Genomic DNA, 20,924 nt, shown 5'->3' on the forward strand with positions numbered 1-20,924 from the left:
CGTTGAAGTATGCTGGAGTCTTCTGGATTAGTGAAGATCCTTGGTTCTTGAGACTCTATATTGGTTTATATGTTTTGTTTAGATACTTTTATCTCCACTAAATAATACAAACTATTTTAATTCCTCTTAGAGGTTGTTTTGGAGAATAGGTTTTCTGTATTTTTGTCCCTTTAGGTTTTTTTTTTGGTTTCTTGCTTTATATATTTGTATATACTTCTATGCTCGGACCGGTTATCTTCGCAACCGAATTTTGAGTTTTGATATTCCTGTTTTTGGCACTCTTTTGTATATATATAATCTCGCGTTAGTTTATCCTTTATCCGTGTGTTATCGATCGAAGTGTTGCACTTTTCTATTTAACGATTTTTGTTATACCTTTTTCTTCAAAAGCTCCTAGTTATAAACATTTTTCATACTACTATATATACTAAATTTTATTTATAGAGATTGCAATACCTTACCATCTCTGAATTATGACTTAAGCATAAGACTTTGTATGGTAGGGTGTTACAGTTGCTAAACTAGGCAAACTTTAACATGCTTCCACATGTTCGTCGCTCGGTTGGAAGAATTTGATAAATCTGTAAAAAAAAAATCTTCGTATATAATGTTAGATTAATTTGTTTCTGAAATTAAAGATTTTTTGTTTTATTATTGAAAAAAATTCACTACTTATTTGGGTTAGGGTTAAATACGATTTTGGTCCCTAAGGTAGGGGTTGAAAATTTTTTTCATCCCCAACCTTTTTTTTGCTTACGAAATTGTCCCTAAGGTTTAATTTAGTTTTAAAATCGTCCTTCGAACCAAAGTACCCTTCCCCTTCTTCCCCAAAATCCTCATTTTCTATTCTTCTTTTTCTTCTTCTCCATCCAGCATCATCTCTTCTTTTTTTTCTTCTTCTTCATTGAAGCATTAGCAACAATAACAACGAAACAATATAATAAACATGAAAAAAAGCAACCAGAAGCAGAAGCAGAAACAATGGAATTAGAAGCAAAACCAAAATTAGAAGCACAAGCAACCAGAAGCAGAAGTAAAATGAAATTGAATTAGAAGCAAAACCAGAACCAGAAGCACAAACAACTAGAAACTGAAGTAGAAATAATGGAATTAGAAGCAAAACCAAAACCAGAAGCACAAGCAACTAGAAGCAGAAGCAAAATGAAATTGAATTAGAAGCAAAACCAGAACCAGAAGCACAAACAACTAGAAGCAGAAGTAGAAATAATGGAATTAGAAGCAAAACTAGAATCAGAAGCACAAGCAACCAAAAGCAGAACCAAAACCAGAAGCAGAATGAAATTAGAATAAAAAACAATAGAATCATAATAAAAAAACAATGTAATTAACAAATTTAATAAATCCACAAATTAAACAAATTATATAATATAATTAACAGAAACGACGAGGAACAGAAACGGCCGGCGAGTAGCAGCAACGATTAATGGTCGGCGAGTAGCAGCAACGATTAATGGCCGGCGAGTAGTAGCGACGACTGACGACCGAGCGAGGACGAGGAATAGAATGGAGAGCGGCGCGCGATGTCCACCCTCACGGATCTGCTGGCGTCGACGTCGAGCGAGGAAGAGAAGCAGCGCCAAGATCTGGCGGTGAATTCTCTTCCCCTTCCCTTCCCCACCTTCCCTTCCCCCTCTTCTTCCATGACACCCCTCCCCCGAAAGCGTGATTCCCTTTAATCCTTTTTTTTTCTTTTTTATATTTGTTTAATTAGGGGTAGTTTGGTAATAAAAATTAAAAAATTTTACTAAAAATGACGATTTTAAAACTAAGTTAAACTTTAGGGATGATTTTATAAGCAAAAAAAGATTTGGGACAAAAAAAATTTTCAACCCGTACCTTAGAAATCAAATCATACTAAACCCTTTGTGTTATATAGTTTAATTTTGATGCATTTAATCATATCCATTCTTTTAAATGACCATTCACACGGTTAATATAAAATATAATTATTTTTACTTTTGTAACATTATGTAATTAAATTCACATATAAGATTACTTTACACTGACAGTGCATCAAAATTAAATTTATATTTATATATTATTTTATATATTTTTTTCTAAATAATCAGCCAATAGAATAATCAAACTTGATATAGTAGAATAATCAAGTCTATTTATAGTAGTATAATAAAACATTTTATAAAATGTCAAATATATATTTTACACAATAATTAATTTTTTGTATACACATAATAAATAATACCATGATAGTAGGATTGAATTCTTTTATAAGAATAATGTACGAAAATTGTCTATATCTATATATATTACTCATTAGTTAGCAATAATTGATTATTACCAAACCTAAACTCAATAAATAAATGAAAACATTTATATAGTTTATTTTAGGATAAGTACGATTTTGGTTTTTAAAGTTTAGGTCAAATTTTTTTTATTTAGCTTTTTTTTTATACAAAATCGTTCCTAAGGTTTAACTTGGTCTTAAAATCGTATTTTTTACTAAAATTTTAAAATTTTGGACCAAATTACTTCTAAAAAAAATTATAAAATAAAAATAATAAGAAAAAGAACGTGTTTGAAGTTGAAAGAAAAAAAAAGAACCACAAAGAAGAAGAAGAAGGAGAAAGAGAAAGGTGGCGACGACGCCAGTGAGGGAGGATGGACGTCGCACGCCGCATCGTCGTTTCTGTTCCTGCGGCAATGTCTGACGTCGACGCCAGCAGATCGGCGAGGGAGGACATCGTACGTTGTGTCACCGTTTCTGCTCCTGCGCTAGTGTCTGACATCGACGCCAGCAGATCAACGAGGAAGGACATTGTGCGCCAGTATTCCCGTTTCTGCTCCTGCGCTAGTGTTCGACGTCGACGCCAGCAAATCGACAAGGAAGGACGTCGTGTGCCGTATCGCCATTGCTGCTCCTACTTGTCACTCCCTCGCTGCTCACTACTGCTCCTCGCCACTCGCCACTCGCCGCTTACGGCTACTCCTCGTTGTTTCGTAGGTTCCAATTCTTTTTTTTTATTCTTTGATATTTGAAATGTAAATTTGTTGATTTTTTTAGTATTGGTTTCTGCTTTTGCTTGTTGTTTATTACGTTGTTGATTCATCTGTTTTTGGTTTTTTAATGTTTGTTGATTTGTTAATTATATTTTTTATTCTTTTGTTTTTTTTTTTGTTTATTACATTATGCTTCTGATTCCATTGTTATTGTTGCTGATGCTGTGATGAAAAAGAAGAAAAAGAATAAGCGAAACTAAATATTTTGGTGTAGAAAATTTGTTGGAGAAAGGTTTTTTTGGTGCGATGAATGATTTTAAAATTAAGTTGAACCTTAAGAATTATTTTATATGCACAAAAAAAAAAGTTAAAGACAAAAAAATTTTCGACCAATGCCTTAAAGGCCAAAATCGTACCTAATCCGTTTTTTTTTTTTTTAAAAAATAAAAATCTATTTCAAGTTCAACAAAAGATACTTAGAAGTTCCATCACTCGGAAGTTCCTCATTTGATTCATGACAAATAAATAGATATAGAGTAGACACACATGGCTTTAAAACGTTTCTCTTTCTCTTATTGACTCTGTTTCGCTCCCACAAATAATAACACATAATCATAGCTACTCTTCTTGTCTTCTTCTTCTTCTTCGTCCCTTTCACAAAACCAACGCGAAATTAAATACGGTGGCCAGCAATAATTAATTACACACCATATCATGATGAAGGTGGAGTTTGTTATGCCAACAAGCTCCAAAAACGTCAAAGCCTTCTTCATCATTGTGTTCCTTGCCTTCAATTGCTTCCAACAGTTTGGATCCTTCGCTCAACTCATACCACAAGATGAAGGTACAATTCATCTTCTCTGTTTTTTTTTTTTTTTTGGGTTTCAGTAACTTCTATAACTTCCGTGGTGCTTTTTTTTTTCTTTTAAAGGAAGAAAAAACTGCCATAAAAAATAACACTAACGCTCTTTTCTGGCAGAAAAGAAAAAATGTATGAGAACTTTGTGTTAACGATCTGTGTGTGAAAATATAAGAAAGAATGAAAAGTTTTGCATTATAACCGTTTCGAATTGTATGAATTAAATTAAATAGACACACATATATATACAATCAATCATTTTCGTAGAGTTTGAAGTGATTGTCCTTGTTTTTGGCATTGCTTTTGATAACCTTGTTCTGTTTTTGCTGAATAAAGTTTGTGTTCTTTGCTCTCTGCTTATACCTCCAGAATTTATTTATTTATTTATCTATCATCAACTTCAATTGCTATTTCTTTTATTATTTTGCTGTTTGGGTTTTTTTATGGCAGTTACCAGATCCAAAACTTGAATTGATCATGGTCAATCTTCCTATGTTTCTATTACTTGACACATGAATTTATATTGTTTTTTCTTATTGGAGCTCCTGCACTTTCATGGTGACATGTTTTACTTTTCTGCTAGCAATAATGGCGAATTGTTTATCATACACTTCCTTATTTTATTTTATTTTATTTTATTTTTTGGATGACGTAGATTTTTTGTAGATGGACTTGTCGTTTGTTTTTGAAGGTTTTTGGTGTTCACAAAAATAATGATAGAGTCATGTACTTTTATTATATTTATTTGAAACTCGTTTTTCTTTTACCATAAAATGAAAATGAACTTTTAAATCGGAATTTTTAAAAATAATGTTAATAAATTTTCACTAAATAAAATATCTTGTACGCATTGCTGTCCCTCGTCAGAATGTCCCATCCTTACATGCAAAAGGGGCCACTTCTTTTGTAATTTACTCATGTATGAGATTGAATTATTAAATATTATTATATTGGAAAAGTATAGGTACCAATATATTATTCGCCAACTTCTGCCAACTCTTATTTATATTTGTGTTTCATGAAAGTGTGTTCGTAGATGTGTCTAATAATTAATATATTTTAAATACATATATAAAGAGACACATCCATAAAATATATCTATAAAGACACTTCTATTAAACACAATTATAAAAAAGATATTTTTATTAGATACATCTATGAACACACTTAAGAGTTGGCAGAAGTTGGCAGATATACTATTGGTAACGTAGCGGAACCGTATTATATTTATCTATCTATTCTATCATATTTACTGTGTGACCCGTGTTTTCTTTATCAATAATAGATAGAAGATATATTCTATGTTTTGTTGTAGTCAAACCAAGGAATGGATCATGCAGCTCATAATTTTATAATGATGTAAAGGGGACTTAAAAAAAACACAAAATAAGTTGTTTCATATATGGTTACGTTGAATAATTGTGTACATACAAGATGTTTTAAAATTATTGACCAAAATCATGGTTTGCTAAAATCATATTTCTCCTATCCCCACTTGTGTTTCTTTAAATTTATTACTAAAGCATTATTAGTAGTGTACCAAAATGGAATACTTTTCATGAATGGAATTACGTGCTGTAGTATCGTGCATACTCTTCTTATTATTAGAACTGGCTATTTGGCTAATCATAGCACTATTTTGTAACTAATGCCTTATTAAGCCATATGTGTTCTTAAACTTGACTTTTCTTCATACATTTTGTGGAAAGGAGAGGTGCTTCTTTTTATGAGTTCAGTGTTTTATTCAAACCTGCTTTGTGTGTCGGCTAGTAGCATATTTATTGGCCTCCATTAAAAAATAAATAAATAAAGGTAAAAATTCAGGTGAAGTCGATCGACTTCATGTGAAGTTGATATTTGAGAATTGTTAAATAAAAATTTAGTCAAATCAGTCAAATCATCTAACGACTCTTAAATATTAACTTCACATGAAGTCAACTGCATCTGAGTTTCCACCATAAAGTGATTCATAGTTAATAGCTCGATTTGAATCTATACGTTAATGTTATTTAGTGAAGCAACCTTAGAACTTAGAAGTAATCCCATAATTCTTTGATTAATAAACACATGTAAATTCAAACAGAATTTTTTACCAAAAAGAAAAACCAATAAAAAAAGGCATTTTAAATTTCTTAACATCTTTTTTGTGAAAAAAGTTGAATGCGCAGCCAAACATGCAAAATTGGACGATAAGCCTTGAGAGAATATGAAAAGATCATTGAAAGTGACTTGTAGCATATAGTTGCATGAAAAGTTCAATTTTCGTTAGTATTTTATATTCCACGCCAACCATGTATGACTTTGTTAGCCGTCAAACTAAGTATAACGAGTTGTGTCTTTATTATTCTTCTTTTTTTTTTATTATTATATAATTATAATAGCATCGCATTCATTTATTTAGGCTATTGACCACGTGAATGCAATAACAATGATATGGCCAGTTAAAATCTTTTAAATCATATATGAGAGTTTCAAGTTGATATAGTAGCCCAAGCATGTGATTGTTGACTAGAAATATCTCCAAGTCAATCTAGAAATATTAATTAATTGAACCATCTTCAGTTGACATGGTTGAATTCGTACATACATTATTTACTTTTCAATTAATTAAATACTATGGTTTAAAAGGTGGTTAATAAAGCCTTGGTTAATTCATTTACTTGTCCAATTTGATGTGACTCGCGTTCACGTACTATTGATACCTTGTATTTGTTTTTAAGATATGTTATACGTACATAATAACACACACCTTTTATTTTATGCATTTTGTTAATATATAGAGTAAGTAATAATAATTTCGTATTTAAATTGCTGTTTAATTTTATACATTTTAAAAAAAAAAAGTCTAGGGGACAGTAACTTTTGTATTTTTTTTCCCAACACTTAACCATCAAAATAAAAGTGATAGATCTTCCACCATTAGATACTATTAGATATAATCTCACACCGTTAAAAATACTATTGATGGTCAATTGATGATTACAAAACACTAAAATTGCTGGTCCCATAGCATTCCTCTTTTTAAAATTTAAAAACGAAAAAGATAGAGGAAAAAAATATATGAAAAATAAATACCATTAAATCTTTGAATTGCTATCTCTATTGATTCAATATTCTGTTCGATTTCTAGAATCTTGAACAGATATAAAATATTTTTATCACAAGTTAACTATATTGAAAACAACATGAAATAATGCATGCAGATAAATAAAATTCAATTGGATTGTGTATTGTGTTACAGTGAAAGTGCTACAAACAATATCAGATAAAGTGAAGAACCTGAACTGGAAAGTAACACAAAATTCATGTAACGTTGATGGCGGATTTGGAAAACAAGAAGCCAATTTAGGGTCTCAAGTCCTTAGGAATATCACATGCAATTGCTCTTTCAATAGTAACACTCTTTGCCATGTTACAAACATGTAAGTCAATTTTAATTTTCAATGATATGTATCTATGCAGTGAATGTAAAAAGTAGTTATCAAATGTTAGGTGGCAATACGTGTTAAATTTTTTTTTTTATGGATAAATATATCAAAATTAAATTGTTATTTTTGTTATTAATAACACAAAAAAATTGGATATGATAGTGTTCTCAAGGGTCTCAACATTTCTGGAGCTATACCTGATGAATTTGGAAATCTAACTCATCTGGTGGAACTGTAAGTGTTTTTCTTGTTACATGTTCATATATCTTGTGAGTCTGTTAGAAATTTTGAATGTGCTTAATTTTGTAGTCATTACTTGACTTAATTGTATATGATTAATGTAAGATAGAATTTTTAATTAACTGAAATTTTTGTAATTTTGCAGTGATTTAACTCGCAATTATTTTAATGGCTCAATTCCAAAGAGTCTTGCAAACATCCCACTTGCTAATCTGTAAGTCACCATTACTTTATTTTGTATCTGTGTTATTGTTTTCTTGCTCTATGATTCAAATCACTAATTAATCTACGATTATTACTATGCTTAAGGTCACTCTTGGGAAATAATCTTAGTGGTCCAATTCCCGCTGAAATTGGTGACATTGCTACTTTGCTTGAACTGTAAGTGTTTGATAAAATGACTGTGTCAGATTGGTTAGTATTTGAAGAGGAAGAATAAATTGAATTTGTTAATCCATGGTAATAGGAACTTAGAAGATAATCAACTTGGAGGATCCCTTCCACCTAGCCTTGGAAATTTGAGCAAATTGGATCAATTGTAAGAACTTTTATTGATTGATTTCAAGATATATTTTTCATTTAATGTGGATGCATTTCTTATGTATCATGATTTCATCTTGCTTTGAAAATGCACATGCAGACTTCTCTCTGGAAATAATTTTACAGGGGCAATCCCAGAAGAATTTGGCAAACTAAAGAATCTCACTGGGTTGTAAGTGATATGATTTTATACAACTTTTTTTATTTACCTTTTTCTTTAATTTCTTATTATGTCTGGGTTAAATTCTGAAATCACTTGCCATTTTCTGCAGTAGGATAGATGGAAACAGTTTTTCTGGGAAGATACCAAACTTTTTTGGGAACTGGACCAAAATTACGAGAATGTGAGTCTAAAATTTTGCTTCATGCATGATATTTTTTCTTGTTAAAGAAGAAAACAAATGCACATAATTCGGGTTGCTTTTGAGTTAATTCGGTGAGGCGTCTTGTATTTTTTATAGGGATATGCAGGGAACATCCATGGAAGGCCCAATTCCTTCTGTTATATCTGAGTTAACAACTTTGCAAGAATTGTGAGTACTTTCTCTGTTTAAACTTTAAACATATTCTTAAATTGCTGCATTGTAGAATTCAATCTTCAACAGAGACAGATGTTCTTTCCATTGATGAAATGTTACATGTATCAGGAGAATAACTGATTTGAAGGGACCACCTATGACATTTCCTAATCTTACAGAGTTGAAGAGCTTGACCAGACTGTGAGTATGTGAAGAATTATACAAGATATAATTCATTTACCCTTTTTACTAACTCATTCAGTTTTTGGTGACATAGGGAATTAAGAAATTGCCCTCTCACTGGTCACATTCCACCCTATCTTGGTGAATTGCAACGTTTAAAAACTCTGTAAGTTGTTGTATGCTTTGGGTATAACATTTTCACTACATATCTGTTTATCTGAAAATCTATATGTACTTTTAATTCAATGATATATATGCTAAAAAGAATAGAGGAATGAGTTTGAAAGATTTGTTCTTTTGTTGCAGAGACCTGAGCTTCAACAGGTTGAATGGTTCTATCCCAGATTCACTTGGGAACTTGCAAGGACTAAATTACCTGTAAGTGTACAATTTCTTTTCTCGGATCGGATAGTCCAGAAAGGATATGGTAATTCCAACTTGTAATTTGATCTCAAGAATGTTGAGTGCTTTGCTTTTATTGATTTTAACTTTCTCTGATATGATGAAGATAAGCTACTGATGATGCAGGTTCCTGACTAACAATTCTTTGACCGGAACGATTCCTTCATGGATACTAGGCAGCGACCAGAACATGTTAGCATATTTTGCCGAACTTTTCCCTCTTTATTTGCAAAGTTTAGAGTCAATTGTTCAAATTTAGCTATTACTAAAGAATACCAACACCATAGACTTGTCTTTAGCAGTAACTGAATGAAGTTACTAAATTGCTTTATGTTCTCTCTTTCAGGGATTTATCTTACAACGATTTTACATCGCCTTCTCAACCTAGTTGCCAACTTCAGGATGTGTAAGCTTCTCTGTCTAGAAACTACATAAGCATTTCATATATTCCAATGCTAAGTTCTGTATAATTATTGAACAGGAACCTAGCTTCCAGCTTCTCTTCCTCAGCGAGCACTTCGTAAGTTTCTTTTAATGGTTTAGTTTATATTCTATGCCAGTTTTAAATAATCTGTTAAAAACAAACCTCATGTCTTGTAGAACTACATGCTTAAAGAGGGGCCTGCCATGTTCAGGAAAAGCAAACAGTAAGTGTCCAAACATAGTAGTTAAATGATAGTTACTTTTGAAGTAATATTTAACAAAAGAAGTAGTTGTTTCTTCTTCTCAAAAGTGATTCACTATGTTTATGCAGCTTATTCAATATTCATAAACTGTGGAGGATCTGAAATTGAGGCTGAGGGAACAAAATATGAAGCCGACGTCAGCAGAAGCGGCACTTCAACCTATCATAGTAGTAGCAGCAAGTGGGCTTACAGCAGCACAGGAGCATATCTAGGAGATACGGATGCTCCACATGTGGCAACAAATGATTTCAATTTGAATATTAGTGGACCTGAATACTACCAAACTGCCCGCATTGCCCCTTTGTCTCTTAATTACTATGGCCTCTGTATGAAGAATGGAAATTATAAAGTGAAACTTCATTTTGCTGAGATAATGTTTTCTAATGACCAAACATTTAGCAGCCTTGGAAGGCGTATATTCGATGTTTCAGTCCAAGTGAGCAAAATTTTTGTTTTTCGCATTTTACCAAAATTTGTGCACCTGGTTTTACAAGATAACAAAAGTTTTCAATGTTTTGAATTCTTTTTCATGGCAGGGTGTTAAATATTTGAAAGATTTTAACATTGCTGAAAAAGCTGGTGGAGCTGGTAAACCAATTACTGAGGAGTTTGATGTAGATGTTAATGATAATACCTTGGAGATACACTTGTCCTGGGCAGGGAAAGGAACTAATGCCATTCCTGTGAGAGGTGTATATGGACCTCTTATATCTGCCATAACTGTTACTCCCAGTAAGTAATTTCAACCCTATTGTTCTTGTCCTTCCTTTCTTTTAAGTTTTGTCTATCATATTATTTCAAGTTCTAAAGACTCTCCTACTTTGTTTTAGACTTCAAAATTCCTTCGAATGGACTGTCTACTGGAGCAATTGTCGGAATTGTGATCGGATCGTGTGCATTTGTCATACTGATACTATTTGTCCTTTGGAAGATGGGTTTCCTATGTGGGAAAGATCAAACAGACAAAGGTAATTTCACAAATAGAAGGTTAAAAAAATGGTTAGCAGCCAAGATACTTCTATTAAGATTATATTATTTCATAGCAAAAATTTTACTGCAAAGATCCAAAATGATATCTTCTTGTGATATTCTTTTTGAGGTGACAAAATCATGTGTTTTATGTTATTTGAAATTGCTGACTTGGTTTCTGATCATTGTGTTGCTTTCTTCCTGGAACTTCTTCCCCACTAATCATATGTTTTTATCACCCCCTCTTGTCTCTCTGTTTTCATGTGTACTTTTTCATTCTGATTAACTTGTATAAACCTACCTTGTTGCAGAACTTCTAGAGCTGAAAACAGGCTATTTCAGTTTAAGGCAAATTAAAGCTGCTACTAATAACTTTGACCCAGCAAACAAGATAGGTGAAGGAGGATTCGGGCCAGTATACAAGGTAACTTTGAATGGATTATATTCATCTTGCTTGAGCAGTATGAAGTTTTAGAATATTGGAAATTACCTCATACACCAATAAGTTCACTATGAAAACAAAGATGCTGAAAACATTTCCTATTCACAGGGTGTACAGCCAGATGGTACTATAATTGCAGTTAAGCAACTCTCGGCCAAATCAAAGCAAGGGAACCGCGAATTCGTCAATGAAATAGGCATGATATCTGCTTTGCAGCATCCAAATCTTGTGAAGCTTTATGGTTGTTGCATTGAAGGACACCAATTGCTGCTAGTATATGAATACATGGAGAACAATAGTCTTGCTCGTGCCCTTTTCGGTTAGTACCTTTTCTTACGAACAACTCATTGTTTCTGTGGTGTATGTTCCTAGTCATATCTAACTGAAAAAGAAAATGTTCCCCTCCAGGTAAACAAGAACAGAGGATGCATTTGGATTGGCCCACAAGAATGAGGATCTGTGTTGGCATAGCAAGGGGTTTAGCTTATCTACATGAGGAATCAGTATTAAAAATAGTCCATAGGGATATTAAGGCAACCAATGTCTTACTTGATAAGAGTCTGAATGCTAAAATCTCTGACTTTGGTTTAGCCAAGCTTGATGAAGAAGAGAATACCCATATCAGCACAAGAATAGCTGGAACAATGTTAGTATCTTGCCATACCACATCATTTTAAGTTTCAGTTCTAGCTGGAAAAAAACGTTTCATGTTTTGTATTGTTTTATGAACTCACTGACTCAATGATACTAAAATTTTTGTATTACCAGTGGTTACATGGCCCCAGAGTATGCTATGCGGGGTTACTTGACTGACAAGGCAGATGTCTATAGCTTTGGCATTGTGGCGTTGGAGATTGTTAGTGGGAAGAGCAACACAAACTACAGACCAAAAGAGGAGTTTGTTTATCTTCTGGATTGGGTAAGTTGCAACTGCATGCCGCTCTGAGTTTTATGTTAACCTCAAATGTTATGTGGGATCATTTGGGTGCATGATCACCAAGTTACTTTTTGACTCTTCTAAAGTTTAGATTTCATTTTGAATTTCTAATTACTATTTTTCTTTCCATGCCACTAAAGGCCTATGTTCTCCAAGAGCAAGGAAACCTTCTGGAGTTGGTTGATCCAAGTCTTGGTTCAAGCTACTCCCCTGAAGAAGCCATGAGAATGCTGCAGTTGGCACTCCTGTGCACCAACCCATCTCCTACTCTTAGACCACCCATGTCATCTATTATAAGTATGCTTGAAGGGAAGACTCCGATCCAAGCACCAATAATCAAGCGCAGCGAGGGTGCACAAGACGCAAGATTCAAGGCCTTTGAGATGCTGTCACACGACAGCGAAACAAATATTTCTTCTGCATTCTCACAATATAGCCAAGAGCAGAGGAGCAGATCCATGAATGGACCATGGGTTGACTCCTCCGTCTCTCTTACTAGTGGAGAAGATTATTCCTCAACCAATAACCTTATAAACAGTTCGCGCAATGTGTGATTCTGTTTGGACCTTGAAATTTGGGAGGCCAACTCACATTAAATTCATATTCTTTTTGTAAATCATGTAAGCACTAAGCAGCAATAGATTAAGAGTGATTGCATAGAAGTTTTCTTTAGACATGTTGGTTTTGATCTAAGAATGGAGAAGTTTTTACTCAAAATATCAAACTTGTTTCGCATTATTCACTAACAAAACGATGTGCACGGATGAAGTGTTCTGTTTTCATTAGCTTCTCATCTAAACATTTAGTAAAATCTAAGTTCATGTCGCCTTGTACCACTCACCATATGGTATAGGACTTACATTGCCTAACGTTCACCATATGGCATAGGACTTACATTCCCTAACGTCATAGCAAAAGGTCTAAGAAATATTGGGCATCTGATCCCATTGTTAAATAAAAAGTTAAAAAAAAATGGTGAACTTCACGTAGTCATGAACAATGAACAATATTAAATAAATACACAATTTTATGTATAAATTAAATCAATCCCTAAATATTTGATTCCAAACACTAGTTTGATGTCATACAAAATTGAAGTACAACTGTTACACAGGACATTACTTAAGAGCATGGCATTTTCTCGTCAAAGTTGAAACCTGCAATACCCCCTTCAAACTAAACATAATGCACGCCTTCGAGCTACAAAATTGGAACAGTTTTTTAACTCAAAATTGGAATTCTATTCAAGGACGAATTCCCTTTACAAACACTAAGATGCTACAAGGTGATACAAAGCTATGCCTCATCAAATATTTGATTCTTCAGAGGTGTAGCATGTTGAGCTCATCATGTACCATATTATAAGCATTCCTGTTGGAAGATCTCTGTTGAGCAAAGTTGTAAAAATCCATGTTAATGAATTGCTGCGTTCATTCCTTGGCACCTGAAGAGCATAAATATCGCAGCATATATTCATTGGAAGAGCATGTATCAGCTAGATCTTGATGTATTCTAGTGATTGCTTTCTGCAAAGATTTTAATGATGGAAGCAGATTTCTAGACATCTGTTGAATCGAATTCCCGTGGGCTTTGCAAAGCTCCTGCCATTTCAGATGAGATTATTTTACAGGAATAATCTGATTTTTATGCCTAAAAAAGAGGGAAAACAAATAAAAGTATAGAATACCTGACTCCATCTGAGTACAAATTCCAAATGTGGGCAGTTTTCTATGAGATCTGCAAGTGCTTCAATTAACCGCTTGAGATATCTAGAAGGAATTGATCTGGCAACTGCAGGAATATCGCCTGGCATAACAGCAAAGATACATTTTTTTATTAAAGAGTCTTCATTTAGGCGAAGGCTAAGTACCAAAGCTCTGCTTGGTTGATTTTCACCAAGAGCTTCCTCAACAGCCTGTTCAACAATGTCAACTCAAGTCACTAATGATATTAAAAGAAGGTGAATTATTATACATTTATTTCCAGCAAGTTTTTCTAAAACAGTATCTGAAAGAGAAAACTTGAAGTAGAAGTACCTCTGGTGTAACATTTATGTCAAGGTCTGTTGGATCAAATATGAATGATCCATCAACAGAGTAAACTAAGACTCCCTCAGTTGTTGCTGCTACAAAACTCCTGCCTGTTGGTGCAATTCTTAGGCATTTTGTTTGAATAATAGGCCTCCCACGGTTAGGCAGGGAGCCTGGTAAACCAAATCCTAGGTTCACTCTTGTTTGTTTGTCAACACCATCCTCAATGTCACTGTTATCATCATCGATTAGATCTAGTGGGCCAGCTTCCGTCATATTCTTGGAGTTTAAGAAGTCAAGAACTCCATCTAATGAAAGATTGAGTGTTATCTGGAACCGTCGCAGCAGTACCTGTATTTAATAGATTCCGATTAATAAAATGACCTTACTATGGTATGACATGTTAGCAAGATCTGCAAGTGGGCAGAACAGTATATTTTAATCAGACATAGTTTTGAGCACATTAAGCAATATCCCACTCAAGAAGAAAGAAGACACAATGAAATGCGCTACATAAGCCTACAAAAAGCAGGAGAGTAAGTCTAGAAAACAAGGAACTTGTCATGACAGAGAGAATGCATCGATATAGGTCAATATTAAACTGCGAGAAACATATTGGCCAGGAACAAAATTTTATTCAATCCCAGATTTACTTTAGTAGTTATCAGAAAGATATATGAAGATTCTGAGCATCAGTCTTTAAATGATTCTGTGTTTGATTAACTTACTGGGCAGCCAGGTAGGCGGATAAGATCAAGAATTTACAAAACCATATGTATCCCAAACATTCAAGAAATCCATGTATTAGAAGACATCTAAGACTTGCAACCAATCCATTAAACTAATGTTATGTTATGCAACACTATGCTGCATTCGAGCTTTAGCATTTTATTTAAACAGAATGCTACCATAGAAAGGTAAATTTCAACAATGTCAAATTGTCAATGTGAAGTATCATATTTACCGTAAACCAATAACTACTCTCCTTATTCCTCCTATCCAGATGCAATCAATTTGGCAAGTAAATTACATCCCCCGGGGGGGGGGGGGGGGGGGGGGGGGGGTTACTACTCAGAAAAAAGATGCTATATTATATTCCATGAAGGTGTCATGTTTGTTAACTGTCTAAAAGCCCCACATCCAAACCATATCTGTTTACCCCCCAAAATGTGTTGATGTTCAATTTAAAAGTAGAATATAACCTTCAGTATAGTATTTGCTATTTAATCAATAAATAAATAGCTTACTACTGTCAGAAATAAAACTTCCAGAATCCATTTAATAGGCTTTGTGCTGTGACTTCTAGATATGCAAAATTCTACATAATAAGGAGAGATTCATAAATGCAAGCAAGCCAACCTGATCAGCAACATCATACATACAGATATATCTGCTAACGCCCCCAGCTAAAATATAGCTTCCATCGGCTGAATAGCATAAGGTTGTGAAGAACTTTCCTGAACTTGAATTAGCACTTGTTCTACGGTCAGTCATAAGACGCCCTCCAGCAATATCTCTGGCACCCTCTATGGTATACATTAGCAAACCCTCTATTGGATCCCAAAAATGAATTTGCCCATCTAATGTGCTGCAAGCTAACTGCCTTCCATCAGGACGATAAACAACAGTGAGAACTTCGTGTGTATGAGGAAATGTTTCAACTGCCCCTTTTCCATCAAAGACATCCCACAACCGAACAGTTTTGTCCCATGATGATGAAGTCAAGATATTCTGCATCAAAAAAGAAATGATGTTAGGCTTCCTATAAATAGCAGTATGGCACAATAAATGTAAAAACCATGGAAATAAAATACAAAACAACATATTTTAGTAGTTCCCTTCATTGTCAACTCTCGGGACATTGTATAGATATCTGACAATATGGACTTATACATGTTACTATTATTTTATAAAACTGTAAAAACTGAACCATGGCTTCATTGGAACAAATGAAAACTAATACAGAAAATGGATCACAATAGCTTGTGCAGATAAACATTAGAACGAAAAGACTAACATTTGTTGGAGAAAACATCAACGCATGAACAGGACCTTCATGACCACTAAGCACATCCAACAAACGGCCAGTTCTCATTGACCAGACAAAAATCTGTTACACATAGCAAAAAGGGTGAAAATATATTTATCGCATATTATATACTATATATGTAAATAATGATACAATCAGAAACATCCTTGCATGAAAGGATACCTCAAAATAATCTTTAGTACCAGCACATATCACTTCGCCACTTTGATCTGCTGTCAGAGAAACAAACTGTCTTGAAGAAGGGGTTGTAAATGTCCTAAAGTTTCGGTATCGTAATAAATCCCAAGCTCGAACAGTCCCATCAAGAGATGCACTAAGCAGACAATTGTTACTTGCCATAAAATGTAGAGCAGTAACAGCATTAGTATGCTCAGAAAAAGTAACAAAGCAAAAGCCTGAGGAAACAGTCCACACCTGTAGCAGAGAAATAGATAACTTTCACTTGAATTCAAATTTAAGCTTGTTCCAGAATTACAGAACTCAATTTTAAACCGATGCAGTATAGTAATACATATATATTATCGAAGACACTACAAAACCAGGGTTTAATCTTAAACAATTCTAAAAGAAATGACGCACTTCCAACCTTGCGAAACATAGAGATATTATCAAACGTGCAAGGTAACAAATTAAAATGGATCAATTTTCGAATACAAGAATATCATTCATTCTCAAATACCTTCACTTTATTATCATCTGCTCCGGTAGCAAGGAGTTGTGAATCCGGCGAATAAGCAAGGCAGTTCACATCAAAGTAGTGACCCTGCTGTTTCAAAATGTAGCTCTCAGAACGCCATTCCCACACAAGCAACTGCCCAAGTTTCGCACATCCAAAGGCCAGCCAGTTCCCAAGCTCATTGAAGACCCCCGTGGTGATCTTCTCCCTCGATATAGACAACAAGTGAAGGCACACAAAATCCGGCATCTGATACAACCCGAAAACTCCATTCGAATACCCAATAACCAGCGTGTCCAGCCCTCTATGATAATCACAAGCAGTCACCTTCTCCGGCGCCTGCCCAAGAAAGTCCTTCCTCAACAACTCCCACTTCCCCCTGCACAAATACTCTTCCTCATCATCAATCTCACCATCACATTCCTTTCTCTTCTTCACAGCACCATTCTCAACATTCAAATTCCCCTCTGCAACTCTCTCTGGTGTCCCCGGAGACTCCGGCTCCGAACCCTCAGCATCCATAGCATCACTCACACTTCCATCAACAAAACCCCAGCTAAACAAAACTCCATCCCTAGCAACAGTATAGGCCCTACGAACCCTATTAGTCTTCGGTTCAACGGCGAAAAACGAACCTACAACAGAATCCCTATGCCCTAAAAGCAAGAAAGGCCTATACCTCAAAGCACCTTTCTTCGATTTCTTGAGGTACAAGATTCTTGCAGTGAGGTCCTTGGACCCTGCGAGCAAGTAATTGGAGTCAGGACTCCAATCCAAGGTGGTGACCTTGCCATCGAAGTCGGCGAAAGTGCGGAGGAGCTCGAAGGGGAAATATTCCCGGCGGAAGCCAGGGGAGCGCCAAATCTGGACGAGTTTACCGGCGGCGACGGCAATTAAGGATCCGTCGGGGCTGAACTTGGCGACGGAGACGGGGTGCTTGAAGGAGATGCGATGGAGGACGACACGGCGGCTGAGGTTGATGAAGTGGCAGCGGTTGCGGTCATCGACGGTTAAGAGAAAGGTGCCATCGGGGGAGACGGCGATGCGGGAGATGTTGGAGGAAGACTGACAAGGGAGGGTAGTGGTGTGGGACTTGAGGAGGTCGGTGACGGCAACTCTGTTACCGACGGGTGAGATTAGGAGGGTGTTGTTGGAGATTACGGTGTTGCCCCCTCTGTAGGGGGCTCCAAGAAGGTTCTGGAACCTGAAATTCATTATTTGGTGTTAGAGTTAGAGGTTAGAGGTGAGAGGTGCTGCTTTTGAAACGCATCAACGGAGGCAACAACGCCAACCACTCCAGTCAAGTGCTCTTTCCCGCTCTCACGGCGGCTATTTTGTTATGTAATCAGGGTTTTGCAAGGGTTTCTTCTTTTTTCGTTATGTGATGGATTATGGGCTTTAAGAAACATAGATATCAACTGAAATTTCGAAAACAAAAATATGAAAACTTGTTCACCTAAAAAAATATATGAAACTTTATGGTCATGATTTTTAATGTTAGGAACTTAGGATAAAAAGTAGTTAATTTTGGGGGATAAATTTTAAGAACGTTATGAAACTTTTTCTTTATAAAAGCAAATTTTATTCATAGAAAAAACCAAACAACACTTATAAATAGAAAAAAAATATTATATCTAATTCTAAAAAGAAATTAAATATTTTTTATGTTAAACTATATAGTGAGAATGAGTACAAATTTATATTCCAGGGAACTTAAACAAATAAAAATAGAAATAAATTTAAATATTTTTATTTTAAGATCTACACAAATATACTACAATATTGTTAGATATTCATTCTTTTTTTAATCGGCCTAAATATTTTCTTGATCTTAAAAAAAAGTTTTTTCATATTTTCTTTTAAAATTTGAGATTTACACTATCATACCAAACTCACCTATAACAAATATAGAATTTTTTTATTTAAATTAATAAATATAATATTTACAAAAAAAATAAATGGTGAAATAATTACAAAAATGCATCTTCGATCATATTTCAGATGCTGAGGGTATTTTTTTAAGAATGAGTATATCTCAGATGCACAAATCTCGTTCTGTGATAAAATGACTGCGAGTCATATCTCGGATGCACCTGTGATATAAACATGCGCTGATATCGGATACTGAGCATCCGAGATACATGTGTTTCGTGATGGGAGGTCTTAGTATTCGAGATAAACGCATCTTCCTAATGTCCCCCTCAGCATCCGAGATATAGTCAAAGGATATAATTAGGGTCTCAGCACCCGAAATATGTGTATTATGGTTTAGATGACTCTGTACCCAAGATATGTTGTAGAATAAACCTATTTATAGAGGTCATCCCAATACCTCCCCTCACACAATTCACAAACGAATCTTTTCTTTCTCTTCTTTTCGTTTTATTCTGATAGAGAATAATCAATTCTTCTTTGTAGTGGTTTATTCGAATAGGATAGTCAAATACGGTGATGAAGGAGTGAATTTTGAGTCTGACAAGACTGTCATGTTGCGTATTTACCGGATTGATAGCTTGGATGCACTAAAGACGGTCATGTTGAGAAATATGGGGGAGTAGGAATGAAGGAAGTTGGGCAGGTTGCATATAGATTTCTGCACGTACTTCCGAACGGTGGATTTACCAACCAGTTATTTTGGATTGATGGGATCAGCATGTGAGGGTAATGTTTGACGTATATACACCGCTAATGCCGCAACATGTGATGGAGTTGTATACTACGGTCCGTGACATAGTTGTTGGTGGTGGACCGTCTCCTTTGACTCCTGAAATTGTGCCGTTCGAGGCGACACCAATCCACTATGTCCAGCCTCATGATATTGCCAACGAGAACGACAGTGAGGGCGATTCAACTTATGTTACCGGGTCTGAGTCGTCAAGAGATACAACATTCAAAGATGAGTATGTACCGGAGACTCCCAGCGACGGTGTTGGTAGGTTTTTGCTGCCTCCCCCTTTGGCCATTACTCGACTGTCGGATGTTCCTAGCCATTATCAGATGTTGAACTTGGATGCAATGAAGCCAAACGATCTTCTGAACGCTGGAGACGGGGAGGATTACAACACGGATGGGTGGGTGGAATTCCAAGTTGGGAATAGGTTCAGGAACCGTGAAGCAGTTCTAATGGCAGTGAAGAACTACAGTATTCGACGGAATACGGAGTACAGAGTTCTGAAGTCAAATAGGCTTAAATACCACTGTCGATGCAAGCAATTTACCAATAGTTGTCCATGGAGTCTTCGTGTAACATTACGACAGAACTTGAATTACTAGTATATTTTACGATTTATTTTGAATGCATTAGAGTCTATTATGTTAGTTTTTTATTTTGCGTAATGTTGACATCCGAGCGAAATTTGTAGGGATATATGTCGGTTCAGTGGATCAAATACTTGTCTGACAACTACCATGTCTCACGACCATGCTCAGTTGGATAGTGATTTGATTTGCAAGGTCGTGTTACCTATGATAAAGACCGACCTGTGGGTGTCTATCCCAGTGTTGCAAAGTGATGTGCATCAAAATTACCATTGCAAACACTCGTATCGAAAGGTGTGAATAGCAAAGCAGAAAGTAATTACCAATATCTATGGCGACTGGAAAGAGTTGTACAACAGGATACCCGGGCTCTTACAAGCTTTACAGGAGTGCCTTCCAAGTACGATCCATAAATGTATTGATGTTCCTTATTACAACGGGGACATGGTTGATAGAGAGTGGAGTCAGTTTGATAAGGTTTTTTGGGCATCTCCTCCACGTATTGTAGCGTTTAAGCATTGCAAGCCCTTTGTATCTGTGGGCGAAATACACTTGTACGAAAAGTACGAGGGCGTGCTTTTAATTGCTGTGGCTCAAGATAGTAACAACAATATTCTTCCCAAGGCTTTCTCATTAGTTGAGTCTGAGACAACGGAGTCATGGTAGTTTTTCCTCTCAAATTTGAGACAACATGGAATCTTTATCATATCAGATAGATCATAGGCCA

The 20,924-nt window shown here is 35.2% G+C and overlaps 2 protein-coding genes across 2 annotated transcripts; one reads left to right on the top strand and one right to left on the bottom strand.

The window, feature by feature from the left end:
- The first annotated feature begins 3,516 nt into the window (after positions 1-3,516).
- On the top strand, positions 3,517-12,968 carry LOC130941448 (probable LRR receptor-like serine/threonine-protein kinase At1g53430). Its single transcript, XM_057869950.1, has 24 exons — positions 3,517-3,823; positions 7,080-7,260; positions 7,429-7,500; positions 7,652-7,720; positions 7,816-7,887; positions 7,973-8,044; positions 8,147-8,218; positions 8,319-8,390; positions 8,508-8,579; positions 8,694-8,765; positions 8,842-8,913; positions 9,054-9,125; positions 9,276-9,341; positions 9,496-9,555; positions 9,631-9,669; positions 9,750-9,796; positions 9,904-10,271; positions 10,372-10,567; positions 10,666-10,803; positions 11,116-11,228; positions 11,355-11,565; positions 11,655-11,892; positions 12,015-12,165; positions 12,324-12,968. Exons 1-24 carry the CDS (start codon positions 3,694-3,696, stop codon positions 12,735-12,737), a joined length of 3,069 nt encoding a protein of 1,022 aa, XP_057725933.1. The 5' UTR covers positions 3,517-3,693; the 3' UTR covers positions 12,738-12,968.
- Positions 12,969-13,202: 234 nt separating this feature from the next.
- LOC130941452 (periodic tryptophan protein 2) lies at positions 13,203-18,325 on the bottom strand. The gene is made up of 7 exons (XM_057869959.1): positions 16,943-18,325; positions 16,426-16,677; positions 16,231-16,323; positions 15,573-15,944; positions 14,220-14,564; positions 13,871-14,098; positions 13,203-13,784 (listed from the first exon to the last, which is right to left on the bottom strand). Exons 1-7 carry the CDS (start codon positions 18,152-18,154, stop codon positions 13,614-13,616), a joined length of 2,673 nt encoding a protein of 890 aa, XP_057725942.1. The 5' UTR covers positions 18,155-18,325; the 3' UTR covers positions 13,203-13,613.
- Between the last annotated feature and the right edge of the window lie 2,599 nt (positions 18,326-20,924).

The sequence above is a fragment of the Arachis stenosperma genome, chromosome 7 (genome assembly GCF_014773155.1).
Source record: "Arachis stenosperma cultivar V10309 chromosome 7, arast.V10309.gnm1.PFL2, whole genome shotgun sequence".
Lineage (NCBI taxonomy): Eukaryota > Viridiplantae > Streptophyta > Magnoliopsida > Fabales > Fabaceae > Arachis > Arachis stenosperma.